At 49.1% G+C, this 25,888-nt stretch overlaps 2 protein-coding genes and 3 non-coding genes across 5 annotated transcripts in view; all 5 read left to right on the plus strand.

The window, feature by feature from the left end:
* Nucleotides 1-987, plus strand: part of CLMP (CXADR like cell adhesion molecule) — a 55,762-nt gene extending 54,775 nt beyond the window's left edge. Inside the window, 1 exon segment of the mRNA XM_021541631.2 lies at nucleotides 661-987. Coding sequence (XP_021397306.2) covers nucleotides 661-943 — 283 coding nt within the window. The 3' untranslated portion in view covers nucleotides 944-987.
* A 7,520-nt stretch (nucleotides 988-8,507) lies between these two features.
* Nucleotides 8,508-13,581, plus strand: HSPA8 (heat shock protein family A (Hsp70) member 8). Its single transcript, XM_077788003.1, has 9 exons — nucleotides 8,508-8,685; nucleotides 9,530-9,739; nucleotides 10,191-10,396; nucleotides 10,481-10,633; nucleotides 10,720-11,275; nucleotides 11,550-11,752; nucleotides 12,038-12,236; nucleotides 12,479-12,711; nucleotides 13,090-13,581. The coding sequence occupies exons 1-9, from the start codon at nucleotides 8,523-8,525 to the stop codon at nucleotides 13,273-13,275; spliced, it is 2,109 nt and encodes a 702-aa protein (XP_077644129.1). The 5' UTR covers nucleotides 8,508-8,522; the 3' UTR covers nucleotides 13,276-13,581.
* On the plus strand, nucleotides 11,385-11,481 carry LOC116184460 (small nucleolar RNA SNORD14). Its single transcript, XR_004149229.2, has one exon. It is a non-coding gene; the product is annotated as a small nucleolar RNA SNORD14 (small nucleolar RNA).
* Nucleotides 11,866-11,962, plus strand: LOC144247428 (small nucleolar RNA SNORD14). Its single transcript, XR_013341138.1, has one exon. It is a non-coding gene; the product is annotated as a small nucleolar RNA SNORD14 (small nucleolar RNA).
* On the plus strand, nucleotides 12,786-12,882 carry LOC144247429 (small nucleolar RNA SNORD14). The gene has a single exon (XR_013341139.1). It is a non-coding gene; the product is annotated as a small nucleolar RNA SNORD14 (small nucleolar RNA).
* Nucleotides 13,582-25,888: the final 12,307 nt, after the last annotated feature.

A 25,888-nucleotide genomic window follows, 5' to 3' on the forward strand; every position in this document is an offset into this window, starting at 1 on the left:
CTCTTTCCTCTTCTTTCTCTCTTCTTCTCCCCCTCTTCCCCCTTCTTTTCCTCCCTTATTTTCCCCCCTCTTTTCCTCCTTCTTTCCCCCCTCTTTTCCCTTTCTTTTCCCCCTCCTTTTCCCCCCTCTTTTCCTCCTCTTTCCCCCCTCTTTCCCCCTCTCTTCCCCCTTTTCCCCCCTCTTTCCCCCCTCTTTCCCCCTCTCTTTTCCCCCTCTTTCCCCCTCTCTTTTCCCCCTCTTTCCCCCCCTCTTTCCCCCTCTCTTTCCCCCTCTCTTTTCCCCCTCTTTTCCCCCTCTTTTCCCCCTCTTTCCCCCCTCTTTTCCCCCCTCTTTTCCCCTTCTTTTCCCCCTCTTTCCCCCTCTCTTTTCCCCCTCTCTTTTCCCCCATCTTTTCCCCCTCTTTCCCCCCTCTTTTCCCCCCTCTTTTCCCCTTCTTTTCCCCCTCTTTCCCCCCTCTTTCCCCCCTCTTTTCCCCCTCTTTCCCCCTCTCTTTTCCCCCTCTTTCCCCCCTCTCTTCCCCCTCTTTTCCCCCTCTTTCCCCCCCTCTTTTCCCCCTCTTTTCCCCCTCTTTCCCGCATTCCCGGCTCCCCCCCGCATCAATCCGTAGGGGTGACCCGAGCATCCCCGCGCTGTTTCATCGCTGTGTTCCCTCCCTCGCAGGGAAGATGCCGAGGCACCCAAGGCGCACCTGGTCAAACCCAGCTCCTCCTCCTCCGGCTCCCGCAGCTCCCGCTCGGGCTCTTCCTCCACCAGATCCACCGCCAACAGTGCCTCCCGCAGCCAGCGGACTTTGTCCACCGAGGCCACCCCGCACCTGACCCCTCCGCAGTGCGGCCAGCGGCCGGCGGAGAGGAGGGAGCCGGAGCTGCGGAGGGGGGACTGCGGCCAGGTGAAGGTGGCAGCGATGGTGGCAGCGCAGAGCCGAGCCTTCCAAACCGTGTGAGCCGGCCCGGTGCATCCTCCAGCCCGGAGCTCCGCAGCATCCCCCCGGCTCGGAGCATCCCCCGGAACATCCCCGGCCAGGAGCATCCCCGGCCCGGAGCTCCGCAGCATCCCCCGGCCTGGAGCATCCCCCGGCCCGGAGCATCCCCCGGAGCATTCCCGGCCAGGAGCATCCCCCGGCCCGGAGCATCCCCCGGAGCATTCCCGGCCAGGAGCATCCCCGGCCAGGAGCATCCCCCGGAACATCCCCGGCCAGGAGCATCCCCGGCCAGGAGCTCCGCAGCATCCCCCGGCCCGCAGCATCCCCCCGGCTCGGAGCATCCTCCGGAGAATTCCCGGCCAGGAGCATCCCCGGGCCGGAGCTCCGCAGCATCCCCCGGAGCATCCCCTGCCCGCAGCATCCCCCTGGCTCGGAGCATCCCCCGGCTCGGAGCATCCCCCGGCCTGGAGCATCCCCCGGCCTGGAGCATCCCCTGCCCGCAGCATCCCCCGGAGCATCCCCCGGAGCATCCCCCGGCCTGGAGCATCCCCGGCCCGCAGCATCCCCCGGCCTAGAGCATCCCCCGGCCCGGAGCATCCCCCGCAGCATCCCTCCGGCTCGGAGCATCCCCGGCTCGCAGCGCCACCTCTCACAGCCCCGGCTACTTCGCATCGCTCGGGCAGCTCGCCCTCTTCATCGTCACCTTCATCCTCCTCACTCGGGATTCTCCACACCACCAGAAGCCCTCCCACTCGATTCTTTCTGAGCGTCACCGAGGTGCTGATACACACTTGAGAACGATTTATTGGAACGAAAAGGGAGCTTCTTTTTAAATCATCTTTTTTTCTTTTTTTGTTTGTTTTTTTTTCCTTTGAAAATGAAACGCTGAGATTTAAAACCTACGACAGCAAAGCTGTGCTGTCGAGTGAAACTGTGAGTGAAAAGAAGCCAAACCTCAGGATTATTTTTTTAAAAGGGATCAACAAAGACTTAAAGATGCATAATATTCCAGAGAGGTTTTGTGGGCAGGGAAACATCTCTTGGACTGGTTTTGGAGAAGTTTCTCCAAGATGTGTTGTCTTAAGTGAAAATTTTGAGGCTGAGGCTGTCCAGCCTCAAAGGGAACTGACAGGTGCTTCACATTTTCTGCATTCGGTGACATACCGGAGGCTGTAACTAAAGTGGAACTTAAAGGATCACTCCCAAAGGCCAAGAAATGCACTTTTAAGGTGTCTGAACTAAAGAGAAAGAACCTTTTCCATCAAGGAAACAGAGGTGCTTTAATTGCTGAATAAACTTGGGGCCGGGAGGCTGGCTCTGCTTCCACGGGCAGCCCTGCAGAGCCACAGGGGCCACTGGAGGGGTGCCCGTGGCTACTGAGCCTTAGGAGGGGAGAACTGGGCACTGAACCCAGTGGGGAGGACCCCCAAGTGCCAAAAAGCCTGGATGGAACATTGGGAAGAGCTCTCAGTCATTGGCCAGGTCTGGGGGAGCTGTGCTGGAGAAGCTTTGTGGAAAGTCCTTCCCCAGACTGAGTGAGCAGCACTGCCCAGCTGAGCCCCAGGGAAGGCCTGAAGGTTCCTGCCAGAGGAAATCACACCTGGCACAGGTAAACAAGCACAAAAGCTGCTCCCCTCAGGACATTTTGCGTGTGTTGTCCCACTCCTACACCAAATGCTGCCGGAGCTGAGGCTTAAACCTTTAGCAAGACTCTTAAAAAGATGGCAAGAATTGTAAAAAAGATTTTTTGTGAGCAACCAGGTTAAGCGTTTCCACAAAATATGAAGTTAGGAGAGGAGGGGAGGTAGGGACAGATGCAGAATTCTGTCATTGATGTTTTCCTCTGAAGGACTTGGCTCTGACCACTGCTACACACAAGACACTGAGCTTGTAGGTTCTAGATTCCTGTATTCCTAGACTGGTGTTTTTCTGTTTCAAAAATGAGGGTGTTTGAGGTTTTTTTCCCCACTGGAGGGAGGGAAAGGGATTCTCCAATTTGTGGAAAGAGCCTAAAGAAGATGGATGAGATGTACCACAGATCTATAATTCTTTCACACCAGGATTGTCATTAATCTCCTCTTCTGACTGAGACCCAGAATTCTAAATTCTTTATTTGAGATTTTTGACAACCTGATCAAAACCAAGCCCAGTTTGGGCTACTTCCATTTGGGGAAGAGTTTTCAAACTTGCCCTACACTATGTGAGAACTTCTCTTCCTAGGAGCAGTCACTCAAAATCCCATTGCTCTCTCTACCCCAGATTTAACCCTTGGCAGGACAAATTACTGATGCTGTGCAGGGAAAACACTCCCAGTTTTAATAAGGGAGACCTGGTACGAGGTGTTTGATAAGCTGCTCCTCCCGTGCCAGCTGCTGGTGGTGGATATTCTATCATTCCACCCTGGATGCTCCAGCAGCACATCCCTGGACCAGCAGGGTGGGAAAAATTAGTCTGAAAAATCACACTGCAGCTCTGTGTGTGTGGGATTCCCCTGCAGTTGTTTTTTTTCCTGAGCCCTGAAGGTTCAGGTGCTGGGAAAATCCCAAAAGTGGGGACAGGAGGGTGGAAGCAGCTTGTGGGTGCTCACTGTGCTGACCACTCCCTGTGCTGAGCCTGCACAGGGAGCCAGGAGTTTTTCCTCACCACAAACCCAGCGTGTGACACTTCCACCAGCTGAGCTGGCCAAAGGCTCTGGGGCAGCTTGGAGTCCCAGCCCAGGCTGGTAATTAGCAGAGAGGAGGCTCTGCAGCCTGGAGGGAGGAGAATTGGCCCTGGCAGGAATCCTGGAGCCTTTGGGCAGCCTCTCCTGCTGTGAAACCACTGCTGGTGCTGTGAGCTCTGGGGATGGTCACGCAGAGGGGCAGTGGCTGAGCCTGCTCTGGGGGATCCATCCTGGCTGCTCCAAGCCCTGGAGACAGAATGGAAACAGAATTTTTGGGATGCAGGCGCTGTCCAGGTATCTGCTTCAGCCCACACCTCAGTGACTCACAGGGAAGGGAAAAGTTCATCACCAAAGGGAGCAGGAGAAAGGGATCATTCCAAAGGTATTCTATTTTCCAAGCTCCAGCCCGTCAGGAGTTGCACAAGGGAAGCAAATAAGCCAAACCCTGTTTGTAAAATAGTGTATTAAAGCACTTACTGTCATATACCAGCTATTAATTGTGTGATTAAATGCCGACCATGTTATGTAGCTTTTTGTTTCTCAGCAGCTAAACTAAGCTTCCATCTCTGCTACCTGCTATGATTGGTGTACTTGTACTGTGTCTGAACAACTCAGAGGAAAGCAAATATTTATTATTGATTCCTTTGAATCAATGCTTTAATAATTTTTTTTTTTGGTTGGTTGTTTTATAAATAAAGGTGCTGCAGCTGAGGAGCTGCAGCTCAACTCAACTAGTGCCATTTTCTGTGGTGTGATGGGTTTCGTGCTGTCAAGCTGAATCCAAGGGGGAAGAAAAAAAGGATGGAGTTAAAAATACCATTTTTAAGCTAAGCAGGCGACTGTGCATATTTGCATGGGAAGCGTGGGGAAGCTGGGCTTTTTTCCCTGGGTACTTTTGAGACTAACTTAGGTGACATTTCACAAAATATGTGAAACCCTGCGTGATGCATGGAAGTCAATGTGGTTTTATCCGGGGATAGACCCCAGATGTTAGGATATATCTGGGGTATGACCTGGGATATTTTGGCTGAGGATGCAGGTGCTGCTGGAAGCCAGCCTGGTAAATAAATAATGCCAGCACAACAAGCCGTGGTGAATTCATCCTCGCCCTGCTGTGACCTTCCTGCTGAAGCTGCCCATGTGCTTGGCTCTCCTCATGAGGAAACCTTGAGCTGCGTTCAGCCCGTTCAGATCTCTGCAGATCAACCTTTGGAGGCAGCTCACAGGGATCCAGCAGCTGGCGCTGGGATTTAGGGGAGCTAAAAGTGCTGGGCTTGGTTTCTCTCAGCATCTTCCCCCCACACCCCCAGGGTGTTTTGCAGAGGTGTCCAGACATCAGTAATTCTCCTTGCTGAAATTTGGAACAAAAATTGCAACATAACCAGGCAGCGTTTAAAACAAAATAGGGAGACAACACGGTGGGCTCACAGGTGTGTCCTGTCCCTAATTCAAGAGCAAACTGTTCCCGTCCCATTGGAGTTGATGACATTAAAAACCCTGATTAGGTGACACACGTTTCCAGAGGAGTTGTGCACTTGCAGACTTTTGTACAGGATCAGGAATTTGGGGTTATTTGTAACCGGGAGCAGTTTGTCCTGACACGCTGAGAGGGGGAGAACCCCGTGGGAAAGGGAAGGGAGGGCCTTGGAAAAGGGTGATTTTCAAATGCAAGTGTTATATAAATATAAGTGCTGCTGTGGTGAGCAGGAGGAATGCCTTTGATAATCTCCCTTCTCCTCCCAGTTCTGTTTTGAACACTGAAAGGAGAAGCAGTGCTAGATCCTTGAAACACTAAATTCACTCCCAAAAATAACGCTTCAATCCATAATTAAAAAAAAAAAAAAACAACTCCACGCTAAATACTTAAAGGAAATACTTCAGCCTGCCAGGTTTTGATTGATGTGATATCAAGTCAATGAGCTCCTTTTGTCCAGTTTAACAGCCCCTAATTTCTGGTGGGATGAGTCATTTGCAAACTGCCCTCCTCCCCGCACTCCCAGGCACTTCCCCTTGCACGTCTAAATGTCACCGTGGCAGCCCAAGCTGCTATTCTTAGCTCCTGCCGAAATCCTGCCCCTGCTTTTAAAAAAAGCAACCCCAAAAAACCACCGCCAAGGGCGAACAGCCAGGGCGCCGTGGTGGGCTCGGTGTGAGTTACGCTGAGGAGCATCCCTGGAGTAACCTCGGAGCAGAACACCAGGGCAGGCTGGGCTCTGGGCAGGTGGAGTGTGCTTTGCACGTGTGTGTGCCACGCTTTGTGCCTTACCTCCAGAGACAGAGCCCCTTCTACACCCAAATTCCAGCTCCAGAGCCACCCCTTTGTTAGAAATGAAAATTTGTCCAGACACAAATTAATATGAAAAAATAAAATATTTATTTTGCAATCAAATTCTATCCAGCCAGCCACAAGGAAAGAACAGAGCCGAGCCCGGGGTCAGCTCTGGGTGTGCAACAAGGAGTCAGCCTCAGCAGAGGTTTCCTCTGTGCCCACACACCTCCATCCTGGCACAAGTGGTTTTTATAGGGAAAATTCCACCTGAGGCCAAGATTTCAGCAATCAGTCTTTTCTTCTATTCAGAGTCCATAGGTTAAGATTTTGTTTTTTGGTGATGAGGAAGAACAATTCAGTGTCCGGAGCTGTTGAATCCCTTAATGAAATTTACGGAACGCTGCATTCCCATGGATCTGCCCGAGGATTTCCATGAGATCCATCCCGGGTCCTTCATGTGATGATCAGCGCCTGGGCATCCCTGTATCTCTCCAGCCATGGCTCATCCCCATCTCCTGGCCAGCCACATCCTTTTACCTGTAAATCAGGTTTCAACACACACCAGGTTTCGCCTGTGAAGGTGGGGGTACTCCTAATACAAACGTACATACTCCCAACAAATATTCAATATCACATAGATCATATTAGAAATGGCACGGATTATATCTACCACACATAACGCCTTGGATGCCACCCCAAAATCCCCGCTGGGTTTTTCACCCTGAGCAAGAACAGGAGCCACAAACTGGCCGGACAGCAGTGACTCCTGTGTGCCCAGTGCCTCTGGTGTGGGACGGGTTTTGTGGGCTGGCATTTCGTCACATCCCCTCGTCGTGGTCACCCCGGAGTGCCAGGACAAGCCACGGTGCCACCCTCATCCCAGGATGTGGCTTGCACACGGGAATTATCACAGACACACGCAAGGAGCAGCCTGAGGGACCCGTTCCTGTGTCCCCAGATTGGATTTTTAAGTGACACCAAGAGCATTTTTGTCTGAAGTCAACCTGGGAGAAGCTGAAATGCTTTTTTGCGAAGTTTTTACCCATTAAAATGGAAAGTTCCTTGTTTGTTTTCCCCGTGTGTCCCAGAGCCTGGGCAGGACTCAGGGGTTGTGTTTGTGCTCCCAGTGCCTCCCTGGCCTTTATTCCCTGCAAACATTGGCTGCAGGCCACAGCCCTGAGCGTGACCTCAGCTGATTCCCAACCTCTGCCCAGCTCCCCTCATCCCTCAGGACACCAAAAAACCCCGTTTTCCCCCCATTTCCCTCTCCAAATAAATAAATCCACGCTGGGAGCCGGATTACCCCCAAGGCACCCATGGGTGCCACCCTGTCCTCAGCCTGGACTGAGCCTGCTGCTGCTGGATGAGAACATTTAGGATGGATTATGTGGAAAAACGCCAATCACTTGGTTCTTTAAAATTTTAAAAGTTTAATAAAAATAAAATGGTTATAAAAATAATACTATTAGAGCAATAAAGTTTAGAATTAGGACAGCTATAAGACAATAAAAAGTAAATAATTATAGACATCCAGATGCTCTCGGACACTATGTTATGAGAAGGATACTTTATGGACAAAAGAATAACTTTAAAAGCAATAGCCTGCTGCATATTCATATATCCTTCATGGTTATGCATTCATCCTATTTAAAATAAGAAACTCTTGTCTGTTGTATGTTAACTGTTTCTTTTAATCTCTGTGGTGTCTTCGAGTCTGAGCAAGGCCTGAAGAAATTCGCTTCTGATAAGAAAACCATAAATTCCTTTTCTTTGGAAGATTTAGATGTTTTTTGAAGCGAGCATGTCATTCTAAAAAAAAAACAAAAAAAAACCCAACAAACTCCTCCCACATACATAGTCTCTATTTTAACAATATGTTGGAACTTAAAACTATATTTAACGCACTACTTAAGGGAATTAATACAGCATAACTTTCTAACATTACACATATAATAATCATTGTAAGATTTGCGAAAAGCCAGTCATAAAATAGGCATTTTTCACAGATTATAAAGCCTGGCGGGGCTGGGGCAGCTTTTACTCAGTGGAATTAGCAGCCCCAGTCCCCAAAGCGCAGCCCGCGGGGTGAAGCGGGAATGCGCTGCAGAGGGAACATGGAGGATGCGGAGTGTTGTACTCGGGGGCGCGCTGGGCACTAAGCACCGGGCAGGCGATGGCTGCGGGCAGGAGAACGGGGGCTGCCGGCAGCGCTGGGGGCAGGAGGGGACTCGGCGGGCACGGGGGGAGCCCCGGGGCCGCGCCAGGGCCGCCCCTCACGGGGCCGCCCCTCATGGCGCCGCCGCCATCTTGCGCTTCCCCTCCGCGCTCCTTCTCCACCGCCCTCTATGCAAATCACCCGCCATTCCCGCGCGCCCATTGGCCCCTCCCGCCCCATTGCGAAATATGCAAAGAAAGAGCTGGCGCGCCGCGCGCCCATTGGCTAAAAAGCCCGCCAGCTCCACCCGCCACGCCCCCCAGCCCGTGTCGTCACCGGCAGTGCGGGCTCTGATTGGGCAAAGCGCTCGCAAGCCGCGCCCACCGCGGGGTTTGGGGGGGCGCGGGGAAAGCGCATGAAGGTTCGAGAACGCGGGCCCGGCCGGCGCGCAACGCCCCCTTCCGGCGTGCGTCACGCACGGCAGCGACCAATCACCGGTGAGCGGAGGGGCGGGATGCGCGCGCTGATTGGTCAGAGCCGTGCGGGGGAGGCGTGGCCTTCTGGAAGGTTCTGGGCGGGTATAAAAGTGCGGCGCGGCGGTCGCGGGGCATTGAGCGAGCCGGAGCTGAGCCGAGAGCCTGTCCAGCGTGGGAACGAGCGACCGGGCCGGACTGCGGGTAACGGGGCGGGTCGGGACGCGGCTGCCTTGCGGGGGTGTGGGAGGCAGCTTTGGGGTAGCCTTGGGAAAGGCGGAGCGCCCTCCCGAGTGATTTTGTGCCCTTAGGGGACATTGTGCTGCGGGGATAGGGAGGGGATAGCGGGTACTGATCCATTTTGGGACGCTGCGTGCTGTTTTTTTTCTCCCTGGTGCTAGCAGGCTTGTCTGCTAAATGTAATGTGCCGCGGGAGGGGGGGGGGGAAGAGCGGGCGGTCCGCTTTCTCTCTCCCCCCCCCCCGGCCATTAGTTTCTGCTGAGACGGGGGAGGGGACGGCTCAAGGAGACGCAGCGCCCATCTTACCTCGCTGGGTGGCAGCCTGGGGCGGTGCCGGGTGCTGCAGCGCCCGGGGGAGGGGAGCGGACGCGTGTGGGATGCGGAGGGGATGGCTCCCGGGCGAAGGGGGGGTTGGAGTCGCGCGGGGCTGGGGCTGTGGTTGAGCTGGCACACGCGGCCCGCCCGCCGGGGACTCCATTTCCCGGCAGCCCCCGGGCACGCCCCGCCGCCGCGGTCACGCGGCGCGGGCGGCGCGGGGCGCGCTGGGAGTTGGAGTCTCCAGCCGCGTGGTGCGGGGGACGCCAAGCGGCGGAGGCGGGGAATGCACCCGGTGTGCGCGGCGGGGCCACGTGGGATAACGGGGCTGGAATTCCGGGGATCAGCCGCAGTTCCCGGAGCGGCCGGAGGATCCACTTACCGCCCCTTGTAATGGGATCTCACTAGGCCACGCTGCTCCTACCCCCACCACCCTGCCCTAAAATATTTTAAAAATGAAATCGCCCTAAAAAATTTTTTTTTTTTTTTCCAGGCAAGATGTCGAAGGGACCAGCTGTCGGGATTGATCTTGGCACCACCTATTCCTGTGTTGGCGTGTTCCAGCATGGGAAGGTGGAGATCATTGCCAATGACCAGGGCAACCGCACCACGCCGAGCTACGTGGCCTTCACAGACACAGAGAGGCTCATCGGCGATGCTGCCAAGAACCAGGTGGCCATGAACCCAACCAACACAGTCTTTGGTAAGGCTGCAGGGTTGGCAGGCTCTTCAGTGATTCAACAGATTTTTTTTTTTTTCTAGTTGTGTGAATTACTAAAAGCAAAACTTAAAAAACCTTGCATAGATATTAATATATCTAAATTATGTTTAGCCAGAATAAAGTTGCATTGGTAAAAGCTAAAATTTATCAGAGGCAGGAAAAATATTTGCACTGTAGTAGGTTTTTTCAGGGTGGTCAGTTTTTAATCTTAACCAGTTGTCTTAACATGGTTTATGGCTCAGTATTTCAGAGCTGATAGCGCTGGGTTTGCATATTCGATGAGATGGCATTTGGTGTTTGCCATCTTAAGTCTTAACAAGGTAATAATAATACAAGGTTAAGGGTTGTGATATAGGATTTCGTGTATTTTTAATAAGAATTTAAAAGTTTAGTTAGGAATGATTGCTATTAATGTGTAAATCCTGTCTTTCAGATGCAAAGCGGTTGATTGGGCGCAGATTCGATGACTCTGTGGTGCAGTCTGACATGAAGCACTGGCCCTTCACTGTGGTGAACGATGCTGGCAGACCCAAGGTGCAGGTGGAGTACAAAGGCGAGACAAAGAGTTTCTACCCAGAAGAAATCTCTTCCATGGTTTTAACCAAAATGAAGGAAATCGCAGAAGCCTATCTCGGCAAGGTGAGTCCAGGACCAACGGGAAATCTGGTGAGCAGTTCTGTGTGAGGGTTGCCATCCCTAATGAGCTGTTTGCTGTGTTTGCAGACTGTTACCAATGCAGTAGTGACTGTCCCAGCCTATTTCAACGACTCCCAGCGCCAGGCCACGAAAGATGCTGGAACTATTGCAGGGCTGAACGTCCTGCGAATCATCAACGAGCCCACAGCAGCTGCCATTGCCTATGGGCTGGACAAGAAGGTATGGAGGGGTCACTGCCCAGTGAGTAAGGTGTTTTACTCCAGTAGTAGTAGGAATGGAGTAATGGAAGTGGGTGTTTCCTGCAGGTTGGTGCTGAAAGGAACGTCCTCATCTTCGACCTGGGCGGCGGCACCTTCGATGTGTCCATCCTGACCATCGAAGATGGCATCTTCGAGGTGAAATCCACAGCAGGGGACACCCACCTGGGTGGGGAGGACTTCGACAACCGCATGGTGAACCACTTCATCGCCGAGTTCAAGCGCAAGCACAAGAAGGACATCAGCGAGAACAAGCGCGCCGTGCGCCGCCTGCGCACCGCCTGTGAGCGCGCCAAGCGCACCCTGTCCTCCTCCACCCAGGCCAGCATCGAGATCGACTCCCTCTACGAGGGCATCGACTTCTACACCTCCATCACCAGGGCTCGCTTCGAGGAGCTCAACGCCGACCTGTTCCGCGGCACCCTGGACCCCGTGGAGAAGGCCCTGAGGGACGCCAAGCTGGACAAGTCGCAGATCCACGACATCGTGCTGGTGGGGGGCTCCACGCGCATCCCCAAGATCCAGAAGCTGCTGCAGGACTTCTTCAACGGCAAAGAGCTCAACAAGAGCATCAACCCTGACGAGGCTGTGGCGTATGGGGCAGGTAATTGATCGCTCACTCTGCAGCTCTCGGTGGTACAAAGTGGTGTAGGCACTGGGTTTTCCACCCCGATCACTAGAGCTTGGCAAAGCTGTAGGAATTCCCATTGGACTTGCAATGATGAATCAGATTCCAAAGCCATTCGTAGTTTCCACCAGAGGTCGAAAGACTGGTGATGGTGCAAGTACCTTCCTTGGATGTCTGAGCGAGCCCTGTGCACCATCACGGCTCACAGGGTATGTCCTGCAGGGGTTCTAACGCTGTGTCTCTCCCCCAGCTGTGCAGGCTGCTATCCTGTCTGGAGACAAGTCCGAGAACGTGCAGGACCTGCTGCTGCTGGACGTGACTCCCCTGTCCCTGGGCATTGAGACAGCCGGAGGGGTCATGACAGTCCTGATCAAGCGCAACACCACCATCCCCACCAAGCAGACCCAGACCTTCACAACTTACTCTGACAACCAGCCCGGGGTGCTGATCCAGGTGAGCAGGGAGCTCTGGGGCGGGGACAGGACACTGTCAGTGCTTTCACTGCTTGGTACTTGAATAATTCCTAGGCCAGAGGAGTTAAATTCCTGTAATTTGGAAATTCCTGGTTGCTGTGATGAAAGTGACTCCAAAGCCATTCGTAGTTTCCACCAGAAGTCAAAAGACTGGTGTTGGTCCAAGTTCCTTCCTTGGATGTCTGAGCGACCACATCCCTTCAGGTTAATAATCCAATAACCCATTAAAACTTCAGTGACATAATGTGATGCTTTTTCTCCTCAGGTGTATGAAGGAGAGCGTGCCATGACTAAGGACAACAACTTGCTGGGCAAGTTTGAGCTGACTGGCATTCCCCCTGCTCCCAGAGGGGTCCCTCAGATCGAGGTCACCTTCGATATCGATGCCAACGGCATCCTGAACGTGTCTGCTGTGGATAAGAGCACTGGCAAGGAGAACAAGATCACCATCACAAATGACAAGGGTAAGGACCTGCTGTCCTGAGCATGGGAGAGCACTAAAAATGCATTTGCCAAGCTCTGCCTGCTGTTCCAGTCAGAATTTGCCTCTAATCAGATTTGTATCTGTCAGCCTTTTTTTAAGTTACAGTATTTAAGGATTTAATGTTCTGGGGCCTCTTCTGCCTCCCTAGATTTAAAGTGTTTGGGAATTGGAGATCATTCCCTAAATAGCACAATCCATGCTCATGACTTGTGTTCTCTGCAGGCCGGCTGAGCAAGGAGGACATTGAGAGGATGGTGCAGGAGGCAGAGAAGTACAAGGCAGAGGATGAGAAGCAGCGGGACAAGGTGTCCTCCAAGAATTCCCTGGAGTCCTACGCCTTCAACATGAAAGCCACCGTGGAAGATGAGAAGCTCCAGGGCAAGATCTCTGACGATGACAAGCAGAAAATCCTGGACAAATGCAATGAGATCATCAACTGGCTGGACAAGAACCAGGTATGTCAGACGCTGTGTTCAGCTCCAGGTCAGGCTGAGCCACGGGGACAGTGAGGCTGGAGGAGAAGCGCTGGTTGCTGTGATGAAAGTGACTCCAAAGCCATTCGTAGTTTCCACCAGAAGTCAAAAGACTGGTGTTGGTCCAAGTTCCTTCCTTGGATGTCTGAGCGACCACAGCTGGGCAGCACAGGTAGCTGGGTTTATCCCTCCTGCCTTCGGGATGATGCTGTTCAGGAGCAGTGTGAGCTGCCAAACCAAGCAGGAATAATTTAACCCAGCCCAGAACTGCTGCAGGGTGTGCCCCAGGGAGTGCTGCCTCCCTCCTGGGCTCTGCCCGGCAGCAGAAGCAGCTGAGCCCTTGTTTTCTTTCCCTTGCAGACGGCCGAGAAGGAGGAGTTTGAGCACCAGCAGAAGGAGCTGGAGAAGGTTTGCAACCCCATCATCACCAAGCTGTACCAGAGCGCAGGAGGGATGCCCGGGGGGATGCCTGGAGGATTCCCTGGGGGTGGAGCTCCTCCCTCCGGGGGAGCCTCCTCCGGCCCCACCATCGAGGAGGTGGACTAAGGACACCTGGAAATGCATTCCACTAGCAGTTAGTGTTGGAGGAAACCCCCAGCTGGGGGTTGGAGTGAAGGACCCAATCCTGTAGGCACATCTGGGTTTATTTTGCCAGATTAAAAAACTCCATAACTCAGCTGCTGTTAAAAAGAGAAAAAAATCCAAAACTGAACAAAACCATTTTCTTTTCTGGGCATTTTAAATACTTGAAAATGTGCACAGGTGGGAGATGAATACCATTGCACTTTACAGTACTGTAAATGAGTGGAAATGCAGTTCATGTCCTAAAGAATAAAAACTATTTAATGGGCATCACACTGTCTCTGCCTCACTTGTTTGTACCAACTGACCAGTGTAAATACAGGGAAATAAAACCTCTAAACACAGATAATTGGTGCTGAACTGAGCGTGATCCAGGTGGGTTTTGCAGTGGGAAAAGAAGTTTGAACCAGGTGGTGCTTCAGCATTTAGTGGATTTTTGAGAGAACTGAAACTACGTTGTTACTGACTTGTGGCAGGAAATCTCAGAACTAAGTTGGAAAAGACCTTTTAGGTCAAGTCCAACCTATAAGTTAAATCTTGAAAGTACAAAAATACTGGATCATTAGTACTTCTTGAATAAAAACTAGTTGAAGTATCTCAACTTCCAGGACAGTTCAGAGGTGACTGAGTTGAATTTTCAGGAATAATGGGCAATGTCTTGTAATATTTTATAAGAAAATCCCACTGCTTGATATATAAATACTACTTATATATATATATAAATACCAGTGGAGGACCAATGAAACTAAAATCAGAAAATTCCTAGAGCACTACCAGTTGGAAGGAGCTTGGGAGAGATGGAAAATATTTTGTGTTGGGGACCCTCTCAAATGCCCAGTGTGGGGCACCACAGTGATTCCCCTGCCCCGGGATCCCAGCAAAATCCTCCCCTCCCCGAGGGCAAACCTGATCCCTCAAATTCCAAACGTTCACCTTCATTTTTGGGTTGTTCAGAGCTGCTGGTGCCTGAGCACTGAGATTTACATGAAAATTTAATGGGGAAAATGGAGACTTAATCATGGAATTCTTTCCTTGCTCCTAGGCAGGCTGAGATGCATCACCAAAATTCCTGTGTCCCCTCCTTACTGAGCATGATCTGAAGCATCCCTGGGCTGATTTGGGGTCAAAAACATTCCGGAGTGCTCATCCCTGTTTTATCCCAAACACCTCTGGACAATCCTGCAGAAATTCACTCTCCCAGCCCAATCCAGGTGCCTTTGGCAGGCAGGGCTGTCCCTTGGTGTCCCCATACCAGCTCTGAGAATCCCCTAATAACAACCAGGGAGTGATGAAAAATTAAATTAATCACACAAAACAGGGAGGGAAATTAGGGATTAAATACGTTTTGGTTTGGGGACCCTGCTGGCACTGCTGGTGCTGGGCCACCAGATAGCAGCACCTGCCCATAGAATGGCAAAGTCCCTTTGTTTTTGTTTTTGGGATGTCACTTTTTTGGGTCCCTTTTTTTGGTTGCCCCTCTAGGTATGAATAACATCACCCCAAAATATTTATGGCGTTGGATATGATCCAGAGCAGCACCTCCCATTAATAGTGTGTGAGGTTCTTGTTGCCTTGAGGGCCACGGGGTGGAAATGGGGTTTGGAAAATGTTGGTTTGGGGTATTTAGTGGGGGAAGGGAGATCTGGGGCTGCCAGAGTTCTGGTGCAAACCCACAGGGGCTCAGAGGAAAAATCCAAGCACAGCACAGGCTGAGGGTCTGGGGACACACAGGGGACAGCAGCACCTGAGCCAGGGCAGCAGGTGAACAAATGAGTGAAAATATCGAATTGATGGGATTTTTGCATTTATCACAACAAGGAAACTCTCAAAAAAAAGGAAACCTGTAAAAAAAAAATTTAAAAAACCCATCGGGAAAGGTGAGGGCTGGGTGTAAGGAAAGGCACAGTCTGAGATTGTGGTTGGAAATTCTCATTTCAGGAGGGATTTAAAGACGCAATGAGGCTGAGGCAGGAGTGCAGCAGCCCTGCTGAGCCTCCCTCTCCTGTCCCTGCTTTTCCATCCCCGATGCCTCCGGGGCTGCAGTTTTTTTGTTCAGCTGCAATGTTCAGCCGTGCTGCAGCAGCAGTCCATGCACAGGTGACAAGCCAGGACCGGTGGCTTTGAGCCAGGGCAGCAGCAAATCAGGGATTTCTTTCCCTGCCAGCCAGAGCCCGGGGTGCCTCAGGTGGGGCTGGCACCTCAGGGGTGGCACGGGATGAGCCACAGCAGAAAATCACTGAAACACAGAGTTTTCCTGGACACATCCACGTGTTCCATGTACTTTTGGGGATTATCCAGCATTTAAAAGCAGCACCAGGACAGCTAATCCTGGCACCTGGGGCAAGGCGTGGGTTTATCCCTAATCCTGTACCTAACAAAATGTGGGTTTATTCCTAATCCTAGTACCCAATAAAGTGTGGATTTATCCCTAATCCTGTACCTAACAAGGTGTGGGTTTATTCCTAATCCTGGTTCCTGGGGACAAGGTGTGGTTTTACGCCTAAACCTGTACCTAACAAAGTGTGGGTTTATACCTAGTCCTGGTACCTAACCAGGTGTGAGTTTATTCCTAATCCTGTAACAAACAAGGCACAGATTTTACCTAATTCTGTACCTAACAAGGTCTGGGTTTATTCCTAATCCTGGTGCGTAACATGGTGTGGGGGTTTTCCTAATCCTGTACCTAACAAGGCATGGGTTTTACCTAATCCTGTACCTAACAAGGAATGAGTTTATACCTAATCCTGTACTTAACAAGGTGTTAATTCTAATCCTGTACCTAACAAGGAATGGGTTTATTCCTCATCCTGTACCTAACAAGGAATGGGTTTATTCCTAATCCTGTACCTAAGAAGGAATGGGTTTATTCCTAATTCTGTACCTAACAAGGAATGGGTTTATTCCTCATCCTGTACCTAACAAGGAATGGGTTTATTCCTAATCCTGTACCTAAGAAGGAATGGGTTTATTCCTAATTCTGTACCTAACAAGGAATGGGTTTATTCCTCATCCTGTACCTAACAAAGTGTGGGTTTATTCCTAATTCTGTACCTAACAAGGAATGGGTTTATTCCTAATCCTGTACCTAACAAGGAATGGGTTTATTACTAATTCTGTACCTAACATGGTGTGAGTTTATTCCTTATCCTGGTACCTGGGGGCAAGGTGTGGGTTTATTCCTAATTCTGTACCTAACAAGGAATGGGTTTATTCCTCATCCTGTACCTAACAAGAATGGTTTTATTCCTAATTCTGTACCTAACAAGGTGTGGGTTTATTCCTAATCCTGTACCTAAGAAGGAATGGGTTTATTCCTAATTCTGTACCTAACAAGGAATGGGTTTATTCCTAATCCTGTACCTAACAAGGAATGGGTTTATTACTAATTCTGTACCTAACATGGTGTGAGTTTATTCCTTATCCTGGTACCTGGGGGCAAGGTGTGGGTTTATTCCTAATTCTGTACCTAACAAGGAATGGGTTTATTCCTCATCCTGTACCTAACAAGAATGGTTTTATTCCTAATTCTGTACCTAACAAGGAATGGGTTTATTCCTCATCCTGTACCTAACAAGAATGGTTTTATTCCTAATTCTGTACCTAACAAGGAATGGGTTTATTCCTCATCCTGTACCTAACAAGAATGGTTTTATTCCTAATTCTGTACCTAACAAGGTGTGGGTTTATTCCTAATCCTGTACCTAAGAAGGAATGGGTTTATTCCTAATTCTGTACCTAACAAGGTGTGGGTTTATTCCTAATCCTGTACCTAATAAGGAATGGGTTTATTCCTCATCCTGTACCTACCAAGGCGTGGGTTTATTCACCCCACTCTTTACCCAGCACCCACAGCACTCAGCACCCTCCTCCTCCTCCTTCCTGCTCTTCTTCCACTCTCCCTCATCACCACCATCCCTTCCCTGCTGATTTCCCACCGATGCCTGCCTCTCTTCCCGGGAATGATTTCCCACCGGGCGGCAGGACTTATTTCACTCATCAAATCTCCCTGCAATCTTTCCACATGAAATATTTAGCCCGGCCCCAGCAAAGCACACCGAGTGTTAACGTGTCACAAGCTGCCTGCAGACAGCATTAGGCTGTAATTTGAAAGTGAGTGAAGTGATAATGCCACGCTCCCTGCTTTTGTGAGCCTGCATTAATGCAGCTCTGCCAGCACCAGGCATCGACTCCCACTAATAGCACCGGGGAGGGTGGCAAAATTGGGGCTGATGCAGGAAATAAAGGGTATTGACCAGCCCACTGCAGTGCCACAGCGGCCTTTAATCTATTACTGCCCTTGATGGGGGGGTTTAATGCAACTTCAGTGTCAATCACATTTCCAGCCCCACTCTGCCTGCTGGCAGGGCGGCAGCGCTGGGGTCAGGCTGCTGCTCAGAGCTCATAGGTATTGATCCTGGCCAGGCTCAGGGCTCTGGGTTATAATTATTTCATTAAACCATTTAATGGTTATCAAATATGAGCCCCTCTCCTGCTCCATTTAGGAATTGTTGCAATTGTTAATCCATGTCGAGCTTATTTTGCTGAAATTGGCTGATGCTCCCAAGTGCTCGCTGTGCCCCTCGCTGTGGATGGATCCCAGGAGAGCCCCTCTGCCCTGGCACGGGGATTTGGGGTTGTAGCCCAGTGATCCTGCATTGCAGATTGTGGGAACCCAGAGCTTCCCTCTGGCTGCCCTGGGACCCTGGCAGGGTCAGAACCCCCCTGGACAGAGCCCCCAGAGACACTGGCTGTGATCTCTGTCCATGGAAAAGAGTTTTCAATCTTACAGGATGAATTACCAGCTCTGAGTGTTTGATATCAGTAATAATTAAGTGTGGCACGGGTGCAAAAGTAAAATTTTAGGATTCTAGATGAGGGGTCCAAAGGGACAAGATGGAGGAAATTGGGTGTGCCTTGTCCTTTTTCTCCTTCTTCATGCCCTCCATGTGTCACTGTGGTGTTGGCATTTTTCTGTTGGTTCAGGCTGGGGACACACTGTCCAACGTAGGTGACAAATATTGGCCCGTTCTTGTAAATGCAGCCCAGGGAGTTTCTGGTATTTAATGTTTGTCACATCCCACTGAGGGCAGAGCCCCACACGCTGCCCTGCAGGACAGAGCTGGGCAGGGCAGCAGAACATGTGAGAGATAAACAGAATAAACAACCTGGAAACCAGCACAGACCAATTATGGCTTCTGCTTTGGCAGGGGGCTGACAGACAGAGACTTTCTACAGTCTCAGAATTATCAATACCACAGATTCTGACATCAGATCATCCCAAATAAGAGCAGGACACCCTGGACCCACCTCAGAGCTGGTTTTGCCCTGCTGGGGTGACAGGGGTGAGATGCTCAGGCTCTTTCCTTACACCAGAACCTGGAGGGATGGATTGGAGCTGGGCCTGGGCAGGTCAGGCTGGATTTTAGGGAAAGGTTCTTCCCCCAGGCTCCCCAGGGCATGGGCACAGCCCCGGGGCTGCCCGAGCTCCAGGGATATCTGGATTTTGTGGGGTTGTTTGGGTGTCTGTGCATGGCCAGGGGTTGGGCTCGATCCTTGTGAGTCCCTGCCAATTTAGGATATTCCATTACTCTTTTGGAACACATTCCGTGCCTCAGTTTCCCATGTGACCCATGGAATTAGGGTTTTTAACTCTTCTGTGGTTTAGGGATGAGAGGGGCAAATTATGACCAAAATCCTCCTCACTTTCAGACAGGCTGTTCATGCCTGTAAAGGAGGGAGAAAATTCCCCTTCCAAAGTGTTGTTGAATCCTGTATAAGAGCACAAACAATTCTGTTGTTTTTCCCTGGTCCCGGGGGTTTGAGGCAGCTTTGGGAGCACAGGCTGCTGCTGCAGGAGCATTTCCCTTCTCCCAAGGTCTGTTTTTCTCCACATGAGCACCCAGAACTGGCCCAGCCCAGGGGACTTTGGGGGCTCCTCTTGGCTCCTCACCCTCCAGAAGTGCAGGAGTTGCTCCTGGCATGGGAGAACTTTGGACTTGGTTTCACGTGCTGGTAAAGTTTTTCTTCTAATTTGTGCTTTTAAAGAAAAATTCTGTAGCTTTTTGTTGTTTGGTCTTAAGGCAGCTTATTGCAAGTTATCTAAAAGATTGTTTTCTTGGGCTGCAGCTGTTTGGTCAGTGGCCCAGGCAGAGACACACACACACCCTGACATTTTTTCTGTTTGCTGTCTCTTTTTTCTCTCCCTTTGCCTAGGGTTGTTGCTATTTTTTATATGATATATTACATATTATATGTTTATAGTTTTTTCTCAATACTTACTACTTATATTATAAAGTGCTTTTTTATTCTAAATGAATCCATAAATGCCAGCATCATTAAGAACATGGAGATAAGGAAGAAGAAGGAGGAAGAACAAGATCAGCCCACTTTCCTCCATCTTAGAACTTCTGACCTCCATGTACGAAGTAAAATCCCCCTGTACAGGTGCTAAAACCCCCCTGTACAATACTAAAAAATTCCCCTCTGTTTTGTAACTACTTTTACTCTCCTATCTAATCCTTTGTGACTGCTTGTTCCACCTCCAAAGTTGGTAACTCATTCCATGGCTCAAACCCAAAATCACAGCTGTTTCCAGCTGCCTGCCAGGGTCTCAAATGCTTCTGACCAAGGCCTGGAACCTCCAAAAATGTCTGAGGGACATTCTGAGTTCGAACATCAGCACAATCTTTGTGGGATTTGGGCTTGGTTTTTTCCCGTTAAAGTGAACTGTGAGCTCCTCTTCACCTCACTTCTCCTCCTCGTGAACGGCACATGAAGTCAGGGTTTAATTCCTGGAACTGGGAAGTTCCAGAGGAGCTGTGGGAATGGCAGGGCCTCTCCTCAGCTGCCCCAGGGTGTGGGGAGCACCGTGCCCTCTCTCCCAGCCCAAATCACACCTCTGGACAAAACCTGGATGAGCCCAGGCGTGGGGAGCCTCTGGAATGCATTTGTATTCCAGATCCATTGGAGCCCGCATTCGTTGGCACCTTTCCATGAAAGCCCTGGATGCTCTGGAAGAAGCTATATCTTAATTTGAACAAAGTGATTCCAGTTTCTGTGGGCAGGCAGTGCAGTTCCTGCAGAGTCCTTTATCAGTATTCTGTGCTGCCTCCTGGCAGCTGCTCATTTGCTGTTGCCTCAACCTGTGCTGACCTCATTTTCTCTCACAGAGCAGTGAAGGATTTGGTAAAAATTAGTTATATTAGTGGCTCCCGATCCAGCCAGTTTATTTGTGATATGACAAATATTTCAGCCATTAGGATCTTTCCATCTCTTAGCAGCTTAAATGCACTCACTTATATTCCAAATCACTGCTTAATTTAAAAGCCTATTTGTGCAGATTGTCGCAGGCAGGGAAAAAAACCTGCGGAACGCTCACCCCTCCAAAGAGGGCTGTGGGATTGGATCCCCACTCCATAACTTCACACTGCCTCTAATCACTCCGAGCACGCCAGGAGCACAGCAATTCCATGGAGGAAGGGTGCCAGGAGCTGGGGATGCAGGGCGTGGATGGATGCTGCTGCCTCTCCTGCTGGCCGTGCCTCAGTTTCCCCTCCTTGTGCAGGCTGAGCTAGAACAGAGCTGGATAGAATAAAGAATAAATTTATTCAATTCATTAAAAGGATCTCCTCCATGGATCCGCCTTGGGCAGCACAAGAATGAGAGAGAGTGAAAATTTAACGGGGTAAAAATCTATTGAGATTTAGGTGAAATGTACTGCTTTAAACTGAGTAAACTACCCCAGCTAAAGAGAAAAAATACAAATTTCCACACTAAAAAGATAAGAGGTAAAAAAGACTCCTCGAACCTTAAAACAGGGAGGAGTAATCCAAGAGTTCTTTCTATACTTTCTAACAAAAACTAAATACAAGTGTAACTAGCTATAAGTATAATGTAAAATCAACAAAATAAATATGCACAAACATATTGTGAAATTCTATACATATAGAAATTAGTCAAAGTAATAAAAAAGATCAAGACTTCTCAAAAGGTGCGTGTCCATGAAAGGACAATGAATTCCCACGTGTCCACAACACTGTAAATAAACATTCCCTACAAATCTTTATTAAAACTGTAGAGTTTGAATTTTTTCCACATTTCCAGAGCCCAGCCAGGGCTGCACCCAAGATGAACCAAAATGGTCCCAAAATGGTCCCAAAATGAACCCAAATGGTCCCAAAATGCACGAGCGCTCCCGGGGCTCTCCCTGGGATCAGTTCTGCTCCATTGGCACCTTGGAGTTCATTGTCCCATTCCAGCTCCAGCCCATCAGTCCCATCCTGCTTGTTTTTCTCTCTCCAGCCCACGGTGTTTGTGCTCCTGGGCTGAGGTTTGGATCATTTGTCCTTGGTGCCCAGCTGGAGCAGGAATTGTTTTGTGTCCCTGCTCTGTGCACAGAGCTCAGCATCCCCTCATGTGAAGCTCAGAATTACACACTGAAGCAGCACAGAATGTGAAAAATAGAAAATCTAAACCTGAGGCATCCCTCCCTCCCTGATCCATCAGGCTGTCCTTGTTCTCCCCCTCCGGACCTCCCTGGGGAACTTCTCGCTGCTCCTTTGGGGTTTTCTTTTTTCCCTCTGGGGAACTTCTCAGTGCTCCTTGGAGGGTTTTTTGTTTCCCCCTGAGGAAATTCTCAGTGCTCCTTTGAGATTCTCTTCTTTTTTCTCCTGGGGAACTTCTCAGTGCTCCTTTGGGGTTTGTTCTTTTCCCCACCAGGGAATTTCTCAGTGCTCCTTTGAGATTTTGTTCTTTTTTCCCCCAGGGAATTTCTCAGTGCTGCTTCAAGGGTTTTTGCCCACCCAAAGCTGGGAAACAAATGCAGGTTTTGTGATTTATTTTCTGCCTCTCCTTCCCTCTGGAGCTGAGCTCTTGGAATGAGACACAGCGGACGTTTCCCTTGGACTTTCAGGAGCTGAAGTTGATTTTTGAGGAATAAAAGACTCACAACTTAACCCAGTAAATTTCTGCTTCTGGATTATCTGAAGCAGGCAACGAGGGACAAATTCCACAAGCACAAAAACTTCCTTCCCTCAGAGGAAATGATATTTTAATCATTGTTTCTTAATCTGGTGAATTCTTCCCCTTCCCAACTCTCTGCAACACATCAAACCCAGCTCTCCCTGCCTGCTCCAGATAATCCTGCAGAGCATCTTCAGGGTGGTTAAAAAGTAGGGAAAGGGATTGATAAATAAAGTTCTTGGAATTTTACTCACATGGAATTACTGCTTGTGTCAGCTGTGGTGTTTGAACTCAAATTTAAACATGAAACAGCTCTAAAGTTTTGCAGTAGGTTATGACAGAGGATTCTGACTGAAAATAATTAATCCTTGATACATTTTCCTTTCACAATTAGGGAGTGATGGAGACACATTTAATGGTGAGGAAAAGCTTCACAAACCAGAGCAAACTGTAATTTTCTTGCTCAGCCTCACTCCTCAACTTGCAGGGCTCTGGGAGTTCAGATGCTGATGGAAGTGGATCGATTTTCCCCTATATTGAAAGCTTCCAAAAAAATAATAATAAAAAAAACCCTCCTCAACAAAAAAAAAACCCCAACCCACCTCCCGGGCTGCAAGTCCCATGGTTCCAATTAAAATCACCTGTTAACTTAAAAAGGTCTCTTTTTAAAAAGGGTTTAAAAGATTTTCATTTAATTGATTCCATGTAAAATGCCCTTTACAATTACCACTATAAACTACTTATTTCCCACTGAGTAAGACCCAATTTGAGATGTTTATCAAGACTTTGCACTCTTTCCACTCTCCATACTGAGTTCTTAAATTCTTTATTGACAGCTCGCATCTGTCAGCCAGGGATATTTTTAGTTTGTGGCAAGAAAGCCTTTAAAAGGTTCTAATGGCTTGATTTTTGTGGGCTCTGTAGCCTGGAGAAAGAAATCAGCTCTAAATGGCCTCGGAAGTGGGGGCAGTGCTGGGTGCTCCTCATTTCAGAGCAGGAAAATGTCAGGATTTCACAAATTTCTCAGTATTTCCAGGAAGGTTTAGCACAAAAATCACCTTCTCCCTCGGATTTCTGGAATTTTTATCTCCCACCATGAACTTCTTCACAATTAATCAACCCTGTGGCACCGAGTCCTCCTCAATCTCTGACTGTGGGGTTGGTTTAGAATTTTGGGGCTGATCCCTGTGGGTGCTTTCCAACCCAGAATATTCCACTATTTGTCCTCAAAAACCTCCTCAAGCCCCTCCTAAATTCCCCAATTTGTCCTCAAAAAACGGATGATCCCCACAATTCCACTGAGGTGACTTTGCTGGATAAAACCCATTTATCTGACCCCATTTGCTGTCTCATTGTGCAGATTTAATTTATTCTTTTTTTCAAGAAAAGGATCCAGAAATCAAAGCCCAACTTTGTTGGGTGTTTGGTGGTTTTTAGTCTTTTTCCTTTGGGGAAAAGCAGCTCCCTTCCTTTCTTTTTTTTGGGGAAAGAAGAATTCTCCAATTTTTCATCCCAGGAGCGTTGAATTCTTACAGTGCTTTGAGAAATCAAATTATTCCTGTAACCCCAACTGTCATAAATCGTGAAATGTGAATATTTTAGCAGGAAAAAAAATCCTTTTTCTTACTCCTTTGACCCCTCAGGCTGCAGGAGCCAAGGTCTCCCTGCAGAGGATCTTCACCTGCTGCCTCCAGGGAGCTGCTGGGAATTGGCTTTTCCCAGAAAAAAATGGGAGAAACAGGGAAAAAAAAATGGGGGAAAAAGTGGGAATATGTGGGAAAAAAAGTGGGAAAAAAGTGGGGAAAAAAAGTGGGGAAAAGTGGGGAATAAAAAGTGGGGAAAAAAAAGTGGGGAAAAAAAAGTGGGAAAAAAGTGGGGGTAAAATGTGGGGAAAAAAGGGATGGGGAAGTGGGGAAAATGTGGGGAAATAGTGGGGGAAAAGGGGGGGAAAATTGGGGGGAAAGTGGGAAAAAAGTGGGGGGGAAAGTGGGGAAAATGTGGGGGAAAAGTGGGGAAAATGTAGGGAAATAGTGGGGGAAAATGGGGAAAATAGTGGGAAAAAGTGGGAAAAAAGTGGGGGAAAAAGAGGGGGAAAAAGGGGGGGGAAGTGGGAAAAAAGTGGGGGAAAAGTCGGGAAAAAGTGGGGAAAAGTGGGAAAATTTGGGCAAAAAGTGGGGGAAAAGTGGGATTTATGGGTCATTCAGGCACCAGAAGGAAAGGGATTTTTCCCCCTGGCAGTCAGCATGGATAGAATTGAGCAAATATCAGCCCAGGAGAGTTTTTTCCTTATAAATTCACTTTTTTTCTCCATTAAAGGAGAAGGAAAACGCTTCCCTTCAGCCCCTACTCCTCAAGCATCCTCCCCAGCACGTAAAAATAAAGCAAAAGCTTCTAAAAAAAGGGGCTGGCATCTCCTGCACTTTGCTCTGCCTGCAATTCCAGGATTTTTGGAGCTTTTCTCCAAGATTTTTTTGGAAAAAAAATTTTTTTGTGCTGCTCAGCAGCGTTGCACCAACTCCTCGTTAATAAAACACATTTTAATTGTGTTTAAACCCAGCCCTGGCCTTGCTGCTGATAAAAGCCCCTCCTAAATTCCCCAAAACCCCTCCTAAATTACCCCAATTACACTTTGATAAGCACAGAGTTCATTTCCACGCTTTAAATTCAAATTTTTACCCAGACCAAGAGAGAGAACCTCAGAGCCCCTGGCTAATTGCAAAGCACAACAGGTTAAAGTGTCCAGCACCAAGGTGATAAATATGGGCATAATTATGGGGTTATTGTACGAGCTTAATTAGGAGAGCTGTAATTAGCTGCTTCTTCCCAATTTTCATTGAGCAGCTGACAAAAATCAAATGGAAAATATTTTAATTTAAAAGGCATTCTTGACAAAAAATCAAATGGAAAATATTCTCATTTAAAAGGCATTCTCGACAAAAAATCAAATGGAAAATATTCTCATTAAAAGGCATTCATAGAAGAGATTTAATTCATAAAAGAAGGTGGAGAAATCACCTTTTTTGTGCCAGGAATGGGGGGAAAATGAGGCTGCCAGCCAAAAAATAAAAATAAACCCCCAGCAGCTTTAACCTGGAATTTCGGTGTCAGTCCCTGAGGAATTCTGGGAGTCCTCACCTCTGCAAACTTCAATTTGCAAAATTTCCTTCTCCTGTTTTGGGGGATGAGGGGATGCTGGGCACTGCCAGGGAGAGCCTGGGCTCCCCAGGCACCCCAAATTTCCTGATTTTGTCTCCAAGCAGCCCAAATTTCCTGATTTTTAGTCCCCAAGAAACCCAAATTTCCTGGTTTTGCCCCCAGGCATCCCAAATTTCCTGTTTTTAGGCCTCAAACACCCCAAATTTCCTGGTTTTGTCCTCAAGCAACTCAAATTTCCTGGTTTAGGTCCTCAGATATCCCAGATTTCCTGGGTTTTGGTCCCAAATTACCCCAAATTTCCTGGTTTTTTGGTCCCAAATTACCCAAATTTTCCTGTTTTTAGGCCCTCAAGCACCCCAGATTTCCTGGTCTTGTCCTCAATCACCCCAAATTTCCTCTTTTTAGGTGCCCAAGCACCCCAAATTACCTGTTTTTAGGCCTCAAACACCCCAAATCTCCT

The sequence above is a fragment of the Lonchura striata genome, chromosome 23 (assembly GCF_046129695.1).
Source record: "Lonchura striata isolate bLonStr1 chromosome 23, bLonStr1.mat, whole genome shotgun sequence".
In the NCBI taxonomy this organism is placed as follows: domain Eukaryota; kingdom Metazoa; phylum Chordata; class Aves; order Passeriformes; family Estrildidae; genus Lonchura; species Lonchura striata.

Bases quoted from the DNA above. Each gene is read 5' to 3' on its own strand.
- HSPA8 (XM_077788003.1), top strand. From the start codon at position 8,523: ATGCGCGCGCTGATTGGTCAGAGCCGTGCGGGGGAGGCGTGGCCTTCT. The intron at 8,686-9,529 runs GTAACGGGGCGG...TTTTTTTTCCAG, and splicing joins GCGACCGGGCCGGACTGCGG to GCAAGATGTCGAAGGGACCA. The intron at 12,712-13,089 runs GTATGTCAGACG...TTTCCCTTGCAG, and splicing joins ACTGGCTGGACAAGAACCAG to ACGGCCGAGAAGGAGGAGTT.